We start from the raw sequence: 20,010 nt of genomic DNA, 5'->3' as shown, positions 1-20,010 counted from the left end.
GGGATGAGGGAAGTGGTGTGAATGATACTTTTATTAATCTCTTGAAAGCATCACTGTTGGTTTTCTGTCACTCCTGCAATGGCATGCAGTCCCCTTGTTTCCTATCCACTTCAGCAGTTCGGAGGAGTGGCTTGCTCAGGTACTATAGCTCTCCAAAATATTTGCAAACAACTCCAAATCATATGATCATTGCTTAGTTTCCTGATTTCTTGTCCTTTTTCAGTGGGTGGCTGTCTGAATCAGAAGTATTTTCTGGGCACTTGGCCTGACTCTCAGTTTTGCATTCAAATTGAGTGGAATTTGTAGCCTCTTTGTTCTGATGTGAAACTTGGCTGGTGCAGCACAGTTTTGCTGTGAGTTCTGGAGCCGATATTGTGTTTTGACTGGAAGGAATTAGTCTGATTAAACTGATTCTTTATTCATGCAAACACAAAATTGCCACAACTCCTACCAATCAATTACCAGTTTGTTTGTCTACCCATCACCACTGCGTTAGTGTGCAAGTGATACAGGCTTTGTTCTTTCTTCGTTTGTGTCACTGCCTACAGCAGTACCCCACTCCTTGGCTTCTATCCTGCTTTGTGCAGGTAAAAATGGCACTCCACTCTTCCTCAGGGGAGAGTGGAGCTTCTCTTCCTTTGCTTTTTCTTGACTGCTCTCACTCCTGGCATGTGCAGGGATGTATAACAACACGTCCTTGCTATTATGCTGTTAATTCTGCAGCAACCCAGTTTGCTGGTTTGACACAGCAAACTCTTCATCTTGGAAGCTGTGACCCCCCACAGATGCTGAGTGGACAGCAGTGCCACATCTGCCAGGGCATGTGTGTGAAAAAATGGGTAGAGCCTTGAAAACCATCAGCAAAGGCTTTCTCCATTCCCAGCAACATTTCACCTCCCTTCCTCCCCACAGCAAACAAATTGTATTGACAGACAAAAGCAGGATTATGGTGAGGAGATTTGCAAGACAACAGGATTATGGAAGCTAAAACAAGCAAACACTGAGATTATGTTCAGGAGTGGGCAGGATGGAGTTGGGGGAGGAAGGGGACAGCATGAGAGCAGTAACTTGGCTGTGGTGCTGGGCTGACACAGTGGTGGTGAGGCAACAGGAAAGAGGATTTAAGGTAATTTAGGACAAAAGCAAGCAAAGTCATTTCCCTGTAAGCTCCTGTGGATGGAAACCTAGTAGACTTGCCATTACAGTTGCCAATTTTTGCTTTTCATGAGTCTGGGAACAAAGAGGTAGAATGGAGAGAGAAGGGGAGGCTGGCCTAAACCTGTAAGCTTGAAAGCCCCCCTGCTCGGTAGGGCAGGATGGGCACCAGCTGTCAGCTGATCTGAGCTGAGATCAGCTGTGACCTAATTATTGGCCTCTTAAACCTGCATTATTCCTTTCATTTTCCAGCTCATTGACGTTGTATAGAGGGAGGGTGAAAGAGGGTAGAAAAAGAGTTATTGATAATCCACTTCCTATGTGTCTGCCACTCAGCCAGGATCATGGCTGGATGGCCTCTATCAAGGAGAATGAGGGTGGGCTTTTAACCCCTTCTGCTCCCCTGTGGGAGGAAGACAGCTTTGTGCATTTGGGGGAATGGAAGCTTGAAACAATTTGAAATAAAACATCAGCCTGCTCTGGGTCAGAAAGATTTTGTAGTCCTTGATTATTTTGAGAGGAGAGAGGAAGTGAGCAGTTCATAACTTATGAAAGGAAGGAACGAACAGAAAGAAAATACTTATCACCCACTTAGCACATGGGCAGATAATAGCATGCCTAATGGGTTTATAGTCCTATTGGTTGGGAAGGCCTTATGTGTGTGTGTGTGTGTGTGTGTGTGTGTGTGTTTGTTTTGCAGTAAGCAGTAGACAAAGCGCTTGCACCATAGACATGTTTTGGCCCTTTTAAGGTTGACATGGGTGTATGAGAATGCGTTGTTTAGACAGCAGGAAGGTACCAGTCCTTGTAGAGTGGGCAAATGTCATGGCTCTGGCAGGTCAGTGCAGAAGGAAAGAGGGACATGGCGAGGTATGACTAGATTGTGCAAAACTACCAATTTTTTTCCATACAAATCCACTTTCCAACTGTCAAATCTCTGTGCATCTTCCTCCAATAACTGATAAATCCCCACCAGTCAAGTGACCTCCTTGATGATTGAACTGTCCAGCTCCTGTTTGTGGATTTGTTGCCAACCCAATCTTTTAAGGCTTTTTAAACCTTCCTGCAATGCTTGCTAGTTAGCATGTGTTCTCTAAGTCTGCACTTGCCAGGATCCACTGACAAATGCTTGTTTGCCGCTTTATTCAGCAATATAGGTGCCCTGCACGTCTGCAGTTTCTGACATTCGAAACCTACTGCTAAAGAAGGGAGGGTGGGAAGATGGAGTGAGGAGAACTCCTCTATTGTATTATAGTCTCTAATCAAGCCAAATTGTTGAGACTGTCTGTAAATTGCTGGGATAATTGACCTTCAGTTGTTTGAAATACACTTGTAGGAGTCAAATACATTTTACTGGGTTTTTTTTTTTTCCTCCTGTTTAAAGCCTCTTGCAGCCTTTACAATGCATTTTCTGACAAATTTTAATCAATAACCTAGTCAGTGGTAAGCCTGAGTCTATCACATCTATTACCTTGATGGCAGTGATACTGGAGGCCCTTACTCCTTCGTTTTCAACTTCAAAGCTTAGCAGCATGGAAGGAAAGAAAAAAATCAAACCAGAGAGATTAGAGTTAAAGTTAAATTGGGATTGTTCTAAAAAGTGAGCACTCTGAAGCCCGATCAAATTCATTAGTTAGTTGTTATTATTGACTGAGTACTCATTGTATGTTCAGGGCTGTATGGTATCCACAGCAGCTCTAGCCACTACCTTCGGAGCCTCAGCTTTTTTACGTCAGAGTTGCACACTGTAAATCAGGAGTGTGCAGCATGTGCTCAAGGTGCAAATATTGTCAGGTGCTAACTGCTTGGGAAGAGGGAGCCCATGGTATCAACATATTTATTTTTTTTTCTTTCAATATATATGCGTCATTCTTTACTGTGTCCCTTTCTGTGATATTTCTGTTGAGACTGTTGCCTATTGCTCTTTCCTTAAGGAAAGGTGTGAATCTCTTGGTAAAGTGGCCTGCATACCTGGGATCTCCTAACAGAAATAACTAAAAACAAACTAAACAAAAAAAACCCCCCAAAAAACAACAAACAAACAAAAAACCCCCAACCCCAAACCCCCCAAACAAACAAAAAAACAAAACACCTAAACCCCAAAAGACCCTTGCATAAGGGATATGGTGGGAGATTCATGGTCTTGTCACTTATGTATTGAATAGGAATTACAGCAGTTAGTATCTATTCCTGAGCTTTTTATCATTATAATTTTTTGTTTTTAACAACAAAACAACAGTGGCATTGCTTATCTTTAGTTTGTTAACTAAATGATTCTGACACTAAATGGTTGTAGAACCTTAGCAAAGTTAGTTGCCATTCCTGTGCCTCAGTTGCATGGATAATGGTTTATAAAACAGGATTAAGCTTTTAGCATTTAAGTGCTGTGAGATCCTCAGAATATGCACTTTGTTAATTCTTCTTGGCTGTAAAATAGATTGAGGAATAATCTAGTAGATTAAGACTGTGGAGCTACTGAAGAATTTTCTTCCCATTCCCGTTTTGGACTTACGTGAATTATCTCCTTACATGAAAAAAGGAAATTGAGGGTAATGATGCTGCTAAATAGCATTCTGAGATTCCTAAATGAAAGATGCAGCGTAAGTGCCAAATGGTAGCATTGTTGTAACACGTGCTAGGGAAGAAGCAGCCTTGAGTGAGTTCATGTCTTGCTGACTAAGCCAGTGCGTTGTGATACAGGGAACAGTGTTGCCTAGTTGGAAATGCTTGCATGGTCCTCATGGGACCAGCCAGCCAGATTGGTAATGTGTGAGAGGGACTCCTCAGGAAGGAGACTGGCTTGTGAATACAGACTGAAATGAGCTTTGGCTGTTAATAACCTCAACCTACAGCACGAGTCTACAGATATTCCTGGTGGTACCCTAGGAAGATGAGAAGGATTTCAAGAGGCCTGCAGCAGTTACAGCTTGTAAGGCTGCAGTGCATAGTCCTGGTCCTAAAGAGTGTGGTGCCCTAAAGGGTAAACTGTTTGCATAACAAGAAGTCTCCTGTGTCTGTTGCATAGGAGGTGCAATTTATCATCCCCAGCTGCAAGCAGCAACAACCTCTAATACAATGGAATGATGCCTCAGGCCAGTCTATACATTTATAAGCACATTAATAAATCATCCTAAACATACATTTATTGCCATTAAGAATTTATATGGAATATTTGTCATCTGTAAGCCCCTTTCTGTCCTCTTCTTTACCTTCTCAGCACCACTGACATGGATCAGACACTACAGATATGGAGATGGGACAAAGGGGACGTGGAAGAACTAAGGAGTCCAGGAATCCGTTCAGGCAGGAGCCCAAACTGATGCCACAGTTTGCTAGTTCATCAATACGATAGGCATGGGATAGTTGGTTACCAGCATCTTGTGGTCAGGGACTCTGCACATCCTGGGGGGTTATGAAAGCCAGAGGGAACAGGCCAAATGCTAATGCTTCTATTTTAGAGGTTACTGGGGACAGAGGCAGGGACAGAGAGTGAAGATTGGGCAGCTGAAGCAGTGCAGCATTTCTGCATCTGGGCTGCTGCAAAGACTGTGCCTGCCAAGCTGTGGAGTTAGTGAAGCAGAGGATGATGCAGATCTGCTTCTGGGTGGGCCTGCCACCTTGAAAGCAGAACGATATTTAGCTGGTTGGGTTGCCCAGCCACACAGCTGTGTGTTCAGGTCTTTTGCCACAGCCTGCATGCAGTTACCTTCAGGTTGGGACTTCCAGGGCTGCCATGGGCGGTGGTAACTCCCTTAGCAGCCCCGGGCAGTCTAAGTGTGCTGGCTAGGTGTGTGATATTGTTGCAGGGACTGGGTGCTTCTGAAGTGCTGGGTGACCTTTGATAGGTATTGGATTGCTTTCTGGGTCACTGGACTCTCTTAGAACTGCAGACCTTGAGAGAGGTCAGAGAGCATGTCTGAAGTGCAACTTCTTGCTTGTCTGGAAAAGAAGGTGAGAGGGCTTGTTGCTTGACATTTCCAGCCGGATTTTTAGCTGTTTCTGAGCCTGGTAACTTAGACTAATGGATCCTTGTTCGCTTTTGAAGCCACGACTGCATAGCAAAGGTTTTACACTGGCTTTAACAGCAGTCTCTCATTTGTTTCCTCATACTGTTGTTGTTTTATGAGGGAAGCCGCCTGGGAGTTACAAGTCTCCCAAAGAATCCAGCTGTGATTTATGAATTGGCCATCAACAGTTGTTATGCCAGCCACTGCATGCATCCGTTCTAACAGATTTCCTGCATCTTCCGTAGCAGCTTGTTTTACTCCTGTTTATTGATACCATGGTCTTAACAAAAGCAGCACATCAATTACAGTAATTGCATTCAGTGCTGCTGGAGATGTGGTCTGAGGATAGGTTGCGGAGCCTGGGTCAGGGATTAAGGGCTATTGAGAGGACCCAGATAGAGGAGAGCAGAGGTGGAGTTGATGCCCAGGTGAATTTCCCTTAATGCTTTGTATCTCTTTAATTTTAATATCTTTCTAAGAAAGAGAAGCAGATGAGATCAAATCTATCTTGCCTGCAGAGTTATCCCAGTTGTATATTATTTTCCAATATAAGATAGTAATCAGGGTTTTGTACAATTTCTACTTGCCTTTTTTCCTGTTTTATTTAAAAAAAAGTATTTTGGTGATTGAAGCACTGTATCTGGATTTGATGGGTAAGTGGCTGGATGGCCGCATCTAGAGTTGCGGTCAATGTCTCAATGCCTAAAAGGGATCAGTAACAAGCAGTGTCCAACAGGAGTCTGTATTGGGACTGGTACTGTTCTGTATCTGTATTAATGATATAGACAGTAGGATTGAGTCCACCCTCAGCCAGTTTGCAGGTGACACCAAGCTGAGTGGTGCAGTTGATTCACTGGAGGGAAGAGATGTCACCGAGAGGGACCTTGATAAGCTTGGGAGGTGGGACAATGCCAACCTCATGAAGTTCAACAAAGCCATGTGCAAGGTCATGCATGTGGTTTGAGGCAATCCCCAGTATCAATACAGACTGGGAGATGAATGGATTGAGAGCAGCCGTGAAGAGAAGGACTTGGGGATACTGGTAGAAGAAAAAATGGACGTGAGCTGGCAATGTGTGCCTGCAGCCCAGAACGTCAATGTTATCTCAGGCTGCATAAAGAGAAGTGTGGCCAACAGGCTGAGGGAAGTGATTCTCCTCCTGAATTCTGCTCTTATGTAACCATACCTGGAGTACGGCATCCAGCTTTGGGGTCCCCAGTACAAGACAGACCTGGATCTGTTCAAGCAGCTTCAGAGGGGGGCCACAAAAATGGTCAGAGGGCTATAACACCTCTCCTGTGAAGAAAGGCTGAGAGTTGGTGTTCTTCAGCTTGGATAAAAGGAGGATACCTTGATGTGGCCTTTCAATACTCAAAGGAGTCTTATATGAAAGATGGAGACAGAAAGAAATTGTGGCTGCCTCATCCCTGGCAGTGTTCAAGGCCAGGTTGGACAGGGCTTTGAGCAACCTCGTCTAGTGGAAGGTGTCCCTGCTTGTGGCAGGGGGCTGGAACTGGATGAGCTTTAAAGTCCCTACCAACCTTTCTATCATTCTATCATAATTGAGGAGTGGGTCACCTGGCTTTCTATTTTTGGTTCCGGAAAGAAGTTTTTGCATTACTGTTTAAAGCACAGGAGTTGGACGCAGAGCTGCTGGTTCTGCCACTGGGTCACTCTGATCTCAAGGCAAGTCCTTTAACCTGTCACTCAAATTCCTCACACATAAATCGGGTAAGGCTGGTATTCACCAACTTTGTGGAGCCCATTGAGATTTCCAGGTTGATGGTGATTAAATTCTAGTCTCGTTATTGCTTATCCTTTTCAAAGAGCATAAAGTTTTCTGAAATGTGTGTCTCCCTGTATAATATCTATAGGTAGAATGGCTAAAATGTCCATATGCTGTATTGCTGGTGTGAAATGACTATTAGGATTTGTATATCCATATCTGACATTTGATACTATATTTGCAGAAGATAGTTGTGTATCTACATTACGTAGGGATTTTTTCAGTTAAAGAAGTGTATATAATTGTGCATAGATGATTAAATGACATTTGTTCTGTCTTCTCTACAGCTGAACTGAGTTTTGTTTGCCTTTCTAAAATAGAAGCTTTGCTTTGTGTATGAAAGTTATTTCTAACTTACTACTTTCTTTTAATGGTAGACACCACAGGGCTTTTCCAAGGAGATATGGCTGTGCTGATGGGGTTGCCACACTATACTTGATGTTTCGTCCAGTTTGCTTCTTGATTGGAAGTGTTGCAGATATAATTTGAGATATATCGGTGCAGTTTTTGCTAACTGGCTTTGCATGTTTGGTTAATGTATTAAGCAGTATTTCTTCAAAGGCTGTATCTGAACGCTTCCCAATCTGCGTATCCTTACTGTGTGACGGTCTTACCTTGGCTGATAGAAGTCAGACTGCCGCAGTTCCTGTTCCCTCAGCTGTGAGCTGTTGCTCCGCTTTAGTCACAACTTCCAGCATTCCATCCTTCAGCTGTAAGAGCTAACTGCTTTTCCCAAATCCCTGTGCATCTTACTTAGCACTTGGTTATATTAAAGTTAGATCACAGCTGAGGTAAGTTTGCCATCGCTCAGCGCTCAGTGTGGCATTGCATGGTCCATGTAGTAGATCTGTGTGCAGAAGTCAAGCATGGAATAACAGAAGGCTTCAAAGAGGATTCTGATTCGCTAGTGGAGATGTGAAAGGATGGAGGACTAGAGAAGCAGAAGATGCTATGGGAAGTTAAAAATGTTACACACACACATATTCATATGTACATCCATACAAAATGCTTGTTGATATTAAGATTGTGAAAACCTTTTGGTCTGGGTTAGCCCTACTATACACTGAGTCTAAATACTCTTTTTTGCAGTGGTACTATTATTCCTCCAGGTGACTGAATTAGTAGTGCTTTCCATAATGCGCTTTTGTGTATTAGACGCCCAGCACCACAACCACAGCCCTTCTGCTTTTATTCTTTATTCCTGGATTTATTCCCAGTTTTGTCCATGAAATGATCATTTGGTACATGAGCAATATGCTGATTTACCCTTATGGTTATTGAATTTTCTGTTCATAGATCAGGAATTAATTTGTCTCTTTTTGGTCCCTTAGAGCCTTTCTGCTTAATAGCCAAGTATATTTGGTCTGTGTAATCTAATGAAAAATAAGCATAGTAGATAGTGAAAAGCCATGTCCCCAGCAACCTCTCATCCCCCTTAGAACCTGGGGGACCCTCTTTTTCTCCTTTTTCCATCCTGGAGACCCACTTGCATCTGTCACTTGCTGTTAAGGGACTCCTGTGCTGTTTGGTAGTTTAGAGATAGGCCAGGGCTGGAGGGGGGGGGGGGGGTTAGTCGTCAGTCACCTGGGATCCCTCTGCAGCCCTGCCACTAAATTATTCTGTGACCTTCACTTACTCGTATAGCAGAGTAATTGAAATCAGATATAAAATAACTCTAACTGATCCAGTCAGCCTTTGTCACAGCCAGTTCAATTCCACATTGCTGCACTATAATGCATATACATTTTGCTTTGGTAAGTTTGAAATGTATTTTAGAGTACTTTTCTTTTTGTGGAGCCTAGCAGTAGTCTGTTTTGGGAAGATTACAGCAAACGTATACTGCAAGAGCAGTGTAAAGGGCATGGTTCTTTCATCCCTGGTGCTGTTTGTTTTGGAGACTACTAGCTAGAGATGCTCCTGCTGCATGAAGCACACTCTTTTCTTTCCCATGAGCAAAGCAACTCTCCATGCAGCATTTGTGTCCCTGGCTGATCCAGGGCACAGAAAGATAGTGGGTGAATTCTGAGCTCATTTTCATGGGTCTTGTTCCTTTACCCTCATTGCTGTTACTTTAGAGAGAAGAATTCGTTCCCAGAAGTGTAAATCCTGGATGGTCTCCAGCAAGGTAGGGCAGAGGACAAAAAAACAAACAAAAAAATCAACTGAATTTTGAAGCTTTCTGTTTGAAGCTTCTCGGGGGGAGCAATTCTCTTCAGGAAGGTGGAGTGCATAGCTTCACAAGAAGGGGATGCACCCAGCACCAGGATGCTCAGGAATAGTGATGGTAAGTAGGGTTTGGGGTGCAAATGCTTGAATTGCTGGTGGGTATATCCCCAAGCACAGCTACTGAGGGCAACAGCTCTGTGGAAAACTCATTGCTGTTGTCCTCAGTTCTGCAAGGGTTTCCCACCTCTTGAAATACTCAGTCCTTTGGAAAAATGATTTTTTTTCAGGAGGCTGAAAGATGGGGAGACACCTCCTGACTCTTCACTGCTGGGTTGCTGTGCTGATACACAGCCCTGGCAGATGAGAGGCCAGCAGGGATCCTTTCTGTGAGTGAGGCTGTGTTTGGCAGAGATCATTTAATGCTGGGAATGCAGGGCTGGTTTCTGTGTTTTCGGGGCATGTTTGACATTTGTCTCTTGCTGTGTCATCTCAGTCTCTTTCAGAGGGCTTTGAATTTGCCAGTTTGTCGAGTGCATGCTGGACTGCAGGAGCTAAATGGTTAACCCTGCAGTGGTCTGGGTTGTCCTTGCTAGCTAGAGAGGAAGGAAGAACAGCCTAAAACATTAGGAGTCAGTTGTGAAATCCCCATTCAAGCAGGCTTCCCCCTGTGTTCCTGAGCCTCTCTGAACTCTCAGAAGTCACCTCTCAACCACTGATTATTTTTCCCCCAAAACTGGTGGCTGTTGCAGTCTTCTCTGTACTGTGTTGGACACTGGGGAGGGTGGAGGGAGTGTCACAGGAATAGAGCTGTGTTTCCCATCCTGCTGGAGGGCATTATTGTCTAATAGGCAATTTAGTCAGATGTTTGCTAGATGAGAGTCAGGGGACCTGATGATCTCTAGGGAGAATTCATGCAAAACTGCAGACTATAAAAATGCCCCTGAGCAAGTGAGTTTCTAGAGATAACACTGCCACTTCTACTGGGAAATTAAAAATTAAAAGGGAGATAAATCATGCTGCTTAAATATACCCTGTCATTTGTCCCTCTTGGCCTTATGGGCAATTTAAAAAGAAAATACTGAAATAGAAAAGCTACTTAAACAGCCTTTCACAAATATCCTTTAAGGTGTGTATTTCACTTACTATGGGTACCTATCCTTTGTTCCTGGTTCATTCAGTTGTTGATTTATTTTCTGTAGTAGTTAAAGATACCGTTTTGCCTTAGCATCAAAGGATTGAGCCATATATCCAGCACTTAGATTATTTACATCTACGTGTGGGTGTGATAGACATAGTTGTTTTTTTAATACAAACTCAGTGCTATTTTTTCAGCATGGAAGCTGGAAGAAGCACACAGAATGATATAGCTCCATGATCTTAGATGTAGTCTACACTTTAAACTCAGAACATCAGTTTGTAGCTAATATTTACAGTTAGTGTCAGGCAGTCCTGGTAAGCCCCAACCACCTAGCAACTTGAAAGATGTGGACTTGTGAAATGTGAGTCTGATTAAGTCAGTCTTTGCATTTGGTTTTGCACATGTAGGACTCAAATTGCATTATCTGTCTTGAAGCAATGAAGTTTGGAGCAGTTTTCATATTGGTACGTATTTGGAATTTATTAAACATGCATATAATGTATGGGAAAGGCCTCAGTACATTTAGGGAGACAAGAGAACTAGAAACTGATTGGGTTTAAAAACATGGTGGTATTTGTTTAGGAAATGTTCTTAGGTTTGTAAGGAAATGCTTCATGTACAGGAGAAAAAAGTCATACTGTATGAGTGAGCTGTTCATTGAAATGCACTGTAATAGAGCCCTTATGTTCCCCTGCTTAAGCAGGTGTCTGGAGTGAAGTCTTCTTTGCAGGTGGGACATGCTGGATGGGAGGCTGGCTTGGGCTACCTTGCCTAAGGTGTGATGGCCCAGGTCTGGGGGTAAGGAGTGGGGCATGAAGTGCTGCACAGTGGTCAGGTTGCTCAGGGGAGCACTGGGTGCGCGGTTTGGGGTGTGCTGGCTAGGCTCTGTGTGTGTGTGTGGCAAGGGGGAAGCTCCAAGGCTGTCTGAACTGTGTGGGGATGGTGGGTTCATTTCTAGAGTCAATGCCATATGAAGGAAGGCACCTACGCCCTGCATGGGGCTGGCTGATGGACTCGGTATTTAAATCAAAATGCATTTGCAGAGCTGCATGCAGGAAGCAGTCTAACTGCTTGTTAACTGAATCACCTTACTTAGCGTTAGGAGTTGCTTGCTTTTGTGAGTGATATAGAAGCTCCCCCATATACACACTGTGATGTTTTGTAGGTCTCAGACTGAGCCTGTTTTCCAACTTTGAACTATTTCTCAGGTAATAACATCTTTATGTTGCAGGAAGATGACAATGAGGATAATCCCAGTTGGGCAGTATCTTGTGTGGTGACAGTGACCAAGCGTGTCAACTTGGAGAGCGCTGGGGAGACACAGCTGGTCTTCTCTCCAGCCCAGCTCCCTACCCTCCCTAGGCGGTGCACAGGCTGCTGCTGTCTCACAGCCTCTCTTACACAGGACAACACAATTACCCTGTCCTTACAGTCTTACTTACAGGATCTTTAATTTGCTGGCAAGGAAAGTGCTGATGCCACAGATTGATTCTCTTTTATGTGGTAGGAAGAACATACCTTATTTAAATAAGCAATTATTTTTGTTAGAAACAACCCTGTCACACTCAAGCAAGCAGTACTATCACCAAATCCCTGTACTAGTTACCTGCTAGAGGCCAAGTGTTGACCGCAGGGATGGGGTGGCAAGATTTGAGGGTATTAGTGGTCAGAAAATCTTCCAGCATTTTAAGTGGTAATGCCTTAAAATATCTTGTGTCAAACCTTAACAGAAGTTAGCCTAATTGGCTTAGTGGTCTCTTCTGACTCTAACATCATGTCCTTGCTGCTCTGATAGTGCAATGTTATGTCACCAGTAATGAACTTGAGTAACATTAAAACTCACTGCTAGGGAAGGCAGTTATGTCATTATCTCCACTTTGAAAAGGAGAGAAAAGTTAAGATGACATGGTGAGAGTTTTGGTGTAGCTGTGAGACATGGGGCACAATCCAGGCCTCCTTGTTCCCAGGCATTTAGGGTCCTTCGTTTTTGTGCTCTTGTGATAATAACTTAAAAAACGTCCATGGCAACAGGTGGTAAAATGGTTCTTTTCCAGTCTCGATGCAAGGAGGAACGGTGAATAGGCTGTCATTCTTGTGTGACTGAGAGGTGCAGTAGCTCTGTCTGTGTATAACAGGCTTTAAGTCATGGCTGTGTGTTCTGTCAGGTGTATGACTGTACCTAACCCTATGTCTAAATTGCTCTTTTCTGCCTTAGAAGAAAGTTATTACCACAAACATGATCATAGCTAGCTTAAAAAGTTACCATTACATAGACTGAGAGAGTTCACACCTCTGGCACTGTATGGAATTGGCTCTGCCTGGCTGCAAGGCAAAGGGAGGAAGAAGTGAGGTTCACATCCACAAAGAAATATGTCATCTTACTGCTGCCGAGTATTGGAAGTCCCAAAGAGGCCCATGAAAGCTAGGTGTTTAAGCATCTATGTAGAAATCTGGGCCTGTGAAGATCATAAAATCACTAGTACATTTCCCTGGATGAAAAAGTGGTGTTTCTTTCTTCTTTTAACAGCCCTTTCTACACTGATTTTGGTGGATTATTCTTGGCTAGCACTGAACTGTGTGTAATATGCTATTTCTTAATACTGAGTTTGGTCACTGTGGGACTTGGCTTGTCTAATGCTTTTGGAGATGATTATTTGATTTTTAAAAAAGCGTGGAAAGATAGTCCTGGGTGGTTTTGTTCGAGAAAGAAAAATTTAATAGAATGAGCAAAACATAAAATATCTTATCTCATTTGTAAGCAAACAAACTTAATAGCAGAACACACTGAAAGGAAAAGTAGTTTCTCTTCATCTCCCAGCTCCATAATCAGAGGACAATGGAGGACTTCAGAGAGGAAAGAGAATTATCTCGTGTTAGTAAACATGAATAGCAGTATGGATAAATGGCTAAAATACAAGACTGGAGATAGAGAAAAAGTTCTCATCTTTGCTCCACCGCAGATATATGGTGTGACCTTGGCGGAACTCGCAGTCACATCATGTGCTGCCTTAACTTTGTAGTCTCTAAAGAAGAGTGTTTCTTGAGTGGAACAAAAGCAAAACTTTATTGTGAGAATTCACTCACATATCTTTGTAAACTATTTTGAAGTAATGGGATAGAAAGGCTATAGAAGCAGAGGGGTTTAGTTATAAACCAGGGGAAAAGTATTTTTAAAAAATGTATGGAGTTAACCTTTGAAACTTGTGGAAGGATGCTATTAGAGCACGATTTGTGACAGTACTGTCACAGACTTTAGAAATGAGTGATGACTATGTGCCTGCGTGGAAGCTTTGGTTATAGAGAGTTAATTTCAGGTCCTAAAAAGCAAAAGGCAGTTCCATTACATTTGCCATTAAATGCTGGTATGTTTTATCTCTTTGATTGTAAGAAATGGTCAGTATCAAACAGCTCAGTCTGGGAAGAATGATAAAGCATTGATCTTTTGGGTCTTATCAAACATACAGAGTAGAGTTGGGTGGGATGGAGCTGTTTCTTAATTAGTGAAAAACAAAAAAGGTTCGTTTGTATTTCTGCTGTGACCAAGGCCATCTCTTCTGTTACAATCAGAATAGTAAAAATCTTACCTGAAATGAGCATCTGAAAATGTAGTGCAGGGCAACCTTCCATCAGATGGGGCCAGACTGGGGAAGGATTTTTGATGGAACAAGCACATGGACGACCCAGGTGCTTTGTTCTGTGCTCAGTGCTGCTAGATCAGGGCCTTTAATTCCTTTGCTTGTTTATTTTAGTGCATGAAATGCAGCAATTTACGTTTTCTTTCCTGTGTTAGTATTGCCCTCTACTGGTTGAAACCCAAACTGCCCACGTGTGTTGCAAACCTGAGGTTGCCGGCAGTTAATGCATTATCTCCTTTCACTCCTCTTTTGGGCTTTGGGCTGACAGAGCAGGGAGATCAGAAGCCAGTCCCACCATTGACAGGTGTGACGATGGTCACACCTCAGCCGGGGTATCCAGATTTGGGCTCCCGAATGGCTGCATGTTTGTTGCAATATACCTAACACATTTGCGGAGTGCTGCCAGCTTGCGCTACATGAGGAGTTGTATTAATTTCTCAAGGGTTACATTCTCTTGTGCAGTGAGGAGAGCACCTTACAGCTGGTTGGAGCAAGATTTGGCGAGTGAGGCTGCTCGGGCTGAGTCAGAGGTTCAGGATGAAGCAGGTCCTCAGTGGCCAAGTTTGAAAAATGAGAGCTGCTGAGAACACTGCAAACCGATGAGTCTTCTGAATGTTATCTTCTACAGCAGCCTTGCTTTTGGTACTTTGTCAGGGACTTGAGGGTGAGATGTCTCAATCTCTTGGAAGAGCTAACACTGGGCTTATGTAGCTTAAATGTGAGTTGCTGCATGGATGATTGCTCCTAACTTACCATTAGCCTAGTGCAAGATCTGAAAAAACCCCACATCTCTAGTGCTGGAATGAGCCAGTTTGCATGCAGACCTATCCCAAATGTTGCAATGTGGAAGCAACAAACTAATTCTGGCCTGAGGGACTTGAAGCCTCTAGAAAAGAAAGGAGATGTAGGGCAGCAGCAGCTCTACAAAGATCAACGTAGAAAGGAGTCCAGGATTAACCACAACTTGCAGGTAAAACTGTATTCACAAATTCTAGGACATCTATTTTTGCAAGCATGCTCACTGGATATTCTCTGTCTTGGAAATCTGCTTTGTAGGTGTTCACTGGGCCTGATGCCTTACTTGGCCTGTCACAAGCCGTAGCTGTAAGGGAGGAGTCCAGGAAAAGAGCCAGAGGCTGAGCACATTGAGATACATCTCTACAAGGAGAAAGCTCATAGAATCATACAATGGTTGGGGTTGGAAAGGACCTTAAGGTCATCTAGTTCCAACCCTCCTGCCATGGGCATGTTGCCCAAGGCTCCGTCCAGCCTGGCCTTGAACACCTCCAAGGATGGAGCATTTACCACTTCTTTGGGCAACCTGTTCCAGTGCCTCACCACCCTCAGTAAAGAACTTCTTCCTTATGTCTAACCTGAACTTCCACTGTTTAAGTTTAAACCCATTACCCCTTGTCCTATCACTACAGTCCCTGATGAAGAGTCCCTCCCTAGCATCTTTGTAGGCCCCCTTCAGATACTGCTATGAGGTCTCCACGCAGCCTTCTCTTCTCCAGGCTGAACAGCCCCAACTTTCTCAGCCTGTCTTCATACAGGAGGTGCTCCAGCCCCCTGATTGTCCTCGTGGCCCTCCTCTGGACTTGCTCCAACAGCTCCATGTCCTCCTTATGTTGAGGACACCAGAACTGTACACAATACTCCAAGTGAGGTCTCACGAGAGCAGAGCAGAGGGGCAGGATCACCTCCTTCGACCTGCTGGTCATGCTTCTTTTGATGCAGCCCAGGATACAGTTGGCTTTCTGGGCTGTGAGCGCACACTGGAGCCGGCTCGTGTTAAGCTTCTCATCAACCAACACCCTCAAGTCCTTCTCCGCAGGGCTGCTCTGAATCTCTTCTCCACCCAGCCTGTAGCTGTGCCTGGGATTGCCCTGACCCAGGAGTAGGACCTTGCGCTTGGCTTGGTTAAACTTCATAAGGTTGGCATTGGCCCACCTCACAAGCGTGTCAAGGTCCCTCTGGATGGCATCCCTTCCCTCCAGGGTATCAACCAAACCACACAACTTGGTGTCATCAGTGATGTGCATGCATTTACAGATCCCTTGGTAAGGAATGCTCTTGGTTTTACAGAAGTGCAGAGGGCTTACCTGTATTAGTTTATGAGACTACAGCATTTAATTTTACAGGTCATCAAACTGATAGATCATCAAGACAATATTAATTCATATTTTAATTTAATATTAGTTTTCTGTCATTTTGATGTTTGGCAGCCTGAAGGTTTGGGTAATGTGTGTTACCAGTGCCCTCTCTCGGATGAGACCAGGCTTTTTCACAGCTGCCTGGCCCCTCCAGCACTTCCCCTGAAACGCAACTATGCCGAGTCACTGCTTGGGCAAAAGATCATCTCCTGCTTTCTCTGCCTGTTGCCAGGTGACCCTACCACACAGTGACTAAATCCCAGGAATGATGCTTGGTCGTTTTGGTGAAGAGGGACTTCTTATAAATGCGAGGTTTTTAATTTGTCCTCCTTTATCGTGGAGGCAAGCCAAGTGTTTGCTTTATTTATTTTGCTTTTGCTGCTCACAAACTAGGTAATAAAAAGGCCAAACAGTGCCTCATGTGGTATGAAAACCTGGAAGCGTCATAATTTGTAACTCTCTAAGGAAAAAGAGACTTACTTTCCTATGACAGAAAATGCTTCATAAAATGTGCTGTGTGCCTGCTGTCTGTGCAGTGAAACCAAGGCATGGGAGAGGAATTACCTTAGCCAGATCTACCAGCAGATCTGCTGGAACAGCCCTGAGTTCCTGTTTTCCCCCTCTGTGCCCTACAGACTGAATCCTGCTGCTTCAGTTTAGCAAAAACTACCAAACAGAATGATACTGGAGACTGTGGGATCCGGTTAGTATTATGTCCACAGTTTGAGTTTGTCAGATCCTGTTCTCATACCCAATTACCATGTCATGTGCAGCCTGTTACAGGTCTGTCTTTGCCCATACCAAATGAGTACTTGCCCCCGTGTTTCTTCTGTCCTTCTCTCTCTCCTGTTGCCTCTGTGTAGGATGTATTTGTTTATTAGGATTTAGTTGCTTTCATCAGCAGTAATATTGCCTGTCCTGGCATGACAGCTGTTGAGCTAAAGTCTTTGTTTCCCTTGATAGGTGCCCAGATTGGGTCATTTGCTGTTTGTTGTGTTTTGGACAAATTTTATTTCTTGCATGTCTTACTGTTCAGTAAATTGCAGCTACAGATTTCTGTCTTTAACAGGGCAATAAAGCATCCTTCACTCTCTGTAAGCCTATCTCCCATCATGGTCTCCTGTGGAAAATCTTTAGAGCTTAGATGTGCATCACGCCTCAGAGGGAGCTATCAAACACGACTTGGGGCTGTACTCTGAAGGGGTTTATTAACCTGACTGATGTGAATGAAGACTGCAGGGTACTGAGGGACTTAACTACTGAGGGTGGAGAGACTCGGTAGATAAGAACTGCTTATGGGAGGACAGTTCAGCAACAGGGTGATAAAGTTGCTATGATTTCACTCTCCTGTGAGTAATGGAATAACAAAAAATTGCTGTAGGAAGTTCAGTTGTTGTTCTGGCCTGGGTTTCACGAGTAGATTTTGTGGGTCCTGCTTCAGGAGGATGGCTTATGGTTCACTAAGTTTAGAACTGTTCATTGAAGTTCTTCCCTTGAGCTGTAAATAAGCCCTCCATCTGACAACTGCAAAGTAATAATAGTGGGAGCAGATGAGAAATTCCCAGGGAATCCCTAGCATGCTTGCCAGCATTAGATGAGTAGTGTCTATATACCCACATGTATAACTTTCTCCTAATAATGGAGTCTGTGTTTTTTCCAATGTCTTCTGTGGTATCTGATCTACCAGCAGATGGGAGTCTGTCAGCACAGCTCCTGCCACAGTGGTTATGAGCAGATGAGTTCAGATGGGCCTTGGGGATACTTGCTTCCCTTTCATCACTGCAGGTCATCGGACACAACAGTCTTACCGAAGTGGCTGGCTGTTTTCCTGTGTTTGCAGTTGCTGTCTCATTCTCTCTTCTGCTGGTGGAGTTCAGGAACCATAACCCCCATCAAATGAATTGTTTGTTCTTTTTTCTTTTCTTTTTTCCCCTCTATTTCCTCTATTCCCCCCCCACTCCCCTCCACTCCCCACTGCATAGAGAAAAAGGAAGACTCCTTGGAGAATAATAAAGAACAAATTATCAGCAGAGATGTAGATAAGATAGTGCACTACTTCATCTCTGAGGTGCTGGGCTTCACAGACTATGTTAGATCATTAAATACAAGCTTGCACTTCTGATGTTTAGCACGTTGCTATGTAGTTTAGCAGTTGGCAGATGCTCAGGTTTCAGGTGCATGAACTGTACTAATGCGAGGGATGGTTAAGTTCATGATTGAGGGGTGTAGAGGAGAGCTTTATTATCAAAGGCTCGAAGAGTGGGTCAGGTTTGGGTGCATCGGCAAAGCATTTTCCAGAGTTGTAAGTTCAAAATAAAATGGCCTTTTGCTGTGCTGATCTCAGTTACTTTCCTCTAATTGGTCCCTCATCAGCTGCCCTACCAAGATATATCTTCAGAAATTCTGCTTACATTGACTATTGTAGTTTTATATTGAGAGCATTGTGGCATCCCTGCCTTGTAAAATGCTGCTGCTTGCCTCTGCTTTTAACACAGATTTCATTCTTAAAGAAAAGATGCCTCTAATTTATATTTTTCTATTAGAGGGAATAACTTCTTGGTTAGTCATGGGGAACTATTGTATGTCTGTACAAGAGCGCTGAATTTACTTTCACTGCATCCAGCTATTTTTGCTGCTTTATCTGTTTCTAGTTTATTTTCTGCTGTCTTTGTTTTCCCCCTATTTCCCTGTTTTGTACTTACTCCATTAAAATGAGGGTCTGGGACAAGGCTGCAGCAGCTACTTGTATCTGCTCCATCCAATTGCTGTAGTAGCTAGAGCAGAGGAGTATTCCCTGTTGTCAGTCTCTGATTTGCAAGAGTAACACTGTGGCTTTGTCCAGCCCTCAGAGTGCTGTAGGGGTTGTTCTGGTGTGTGTGGCAGTGTGATGGCTAGTGAGGAAACTTGGCTCATCTTAGGGAGGGGGCACATGCACACAAGTAGCAGGGGCTGAGTCTTCTCCTTTCTCAGCGTGTTAGAGGAGAAGCGTGTGTCTGCCTGAGGGCTCTAATTGCAATGAGCGGGATTTCTCCTGCCCTCTGCTGGGTGTCCAGCCTGGAAAATTCACTGCTGGCTGGTATGAAGGATTGGAGGGAGAAGCCAGCCAAAGTTTGCAGGCATGCAGCCACCCAACTCTGCTGCTGGGACTGAAAACAAAACCCAACAGGCCACTGGGGCTGATCGAGGAAGACCATGGCACCTGGTTATTCTTCATTCTGTGGGGAAAGGCCAAACAGCAGCAGAGGAGATGTGCAGAGCTGAGGTGGTATATGTATGTTCTGAATCATTGTGGTAAGCAGTTGAATTCCTTCCTATAAGGGATGGGCCTGGGCCAAACTTGTGGATTGTAGAGACCTTCTGATGTATGTTTTAACTCCAGAGTCAAGCAAGTGCATAATAACCCATTCCTCTGACATCAACCTCAATTCCTGTGGTCTGTGGAGAAACCTGTAAATGGGCACATGGAAAAGTGGCTAAGTAGCTGTCTCCTTAGGGCAGAGGCTTCACTGGGAGAGACAGTGGCTGTCCTGTACTTTCCCCTGCGCCGCCTCTGTAGGGCCCTTGGGTGTTGCTGCCCGCCGCTCCATACAAGCAGCGTTGTTTTTGGGAAGTAAGGGAGAAGAGAGTATATGCGTGGAGGGAAATAACTGACTTTCTGACCTTGGAGAAGGAAGAGGAGAGAAGGAACTGAGGAGCTAAGGAATTGAACACCATAGTTAATCTCCTTCTTTTCTAATAGCTTTGTTCAGCGCCTGTCACCAGGCCCAACTAAGATTTATAGATCTCCTTGTATTATTGGTTTAGTTTGCTATTTAGAATCTAAGTAAGGCTGAGTGAAAGTACATGGCACTTTTCCCTATTGCTGGCAAACTTGTATCAATCAATTTAATTGAAATTCTTGATAGAATCATTTATGTCAGGCAGAGTTTCCCTTTCGTAACTCCTCCTTCTCACAGCCCAAAACTGGGAC

At 43.9% G+C, this 20,010-nt stretch overlaps 1 protein-coding gene across 38 annotated transcripts in view; it reads left to right on the top strand.

Annotated features, from left to right (window-relative positions):
- NRXN3 (neurexin 3) overlaps positions 1 to 20,010 on the top strand; it is a 997,539-nt gene that overhangs the window by 179,530 nt on the left and 797,999 nt on the right. Inside the window, exon 1 of one of the 38 annotated variants that reach the window (XM_030484272.1) lies at positions 8,623 to 9,232. The exons of the other annotated variants lie outside the window; for them this stretch is intronic. Within the exon in view, the coding sequence (XP_030340132.1) occupies positions 9,214 to 9,232 (19 nt within the window). The 5' untranslated portion in view covers positions 8,623 to 9,213. Of the gene's footprint in view, positions 1 to 8,622; positions 9,233 to 20,010 lie in introns of those variants that run through there. 38 annotated transcript variants of the gene reach the window in all.

Source organism: Strigops habroptila, chromosome 4, assembly GCF_004027225.2.
Source record: "Strigops habroptila isolate Jane chromosome 4, bStrHab1.2.pri, whole genome shotgun sequence".
NCBI classification, from domain to species: domain Eukaryota; kingdom Metazoa; phylum Chordata; class Aves; order Psittaciformes; family Psittacidae; genus Strigops; species Strigops habroptila.
This window is presented reverse-complemented; position numbering and strand designations above follow the sequence as displayed.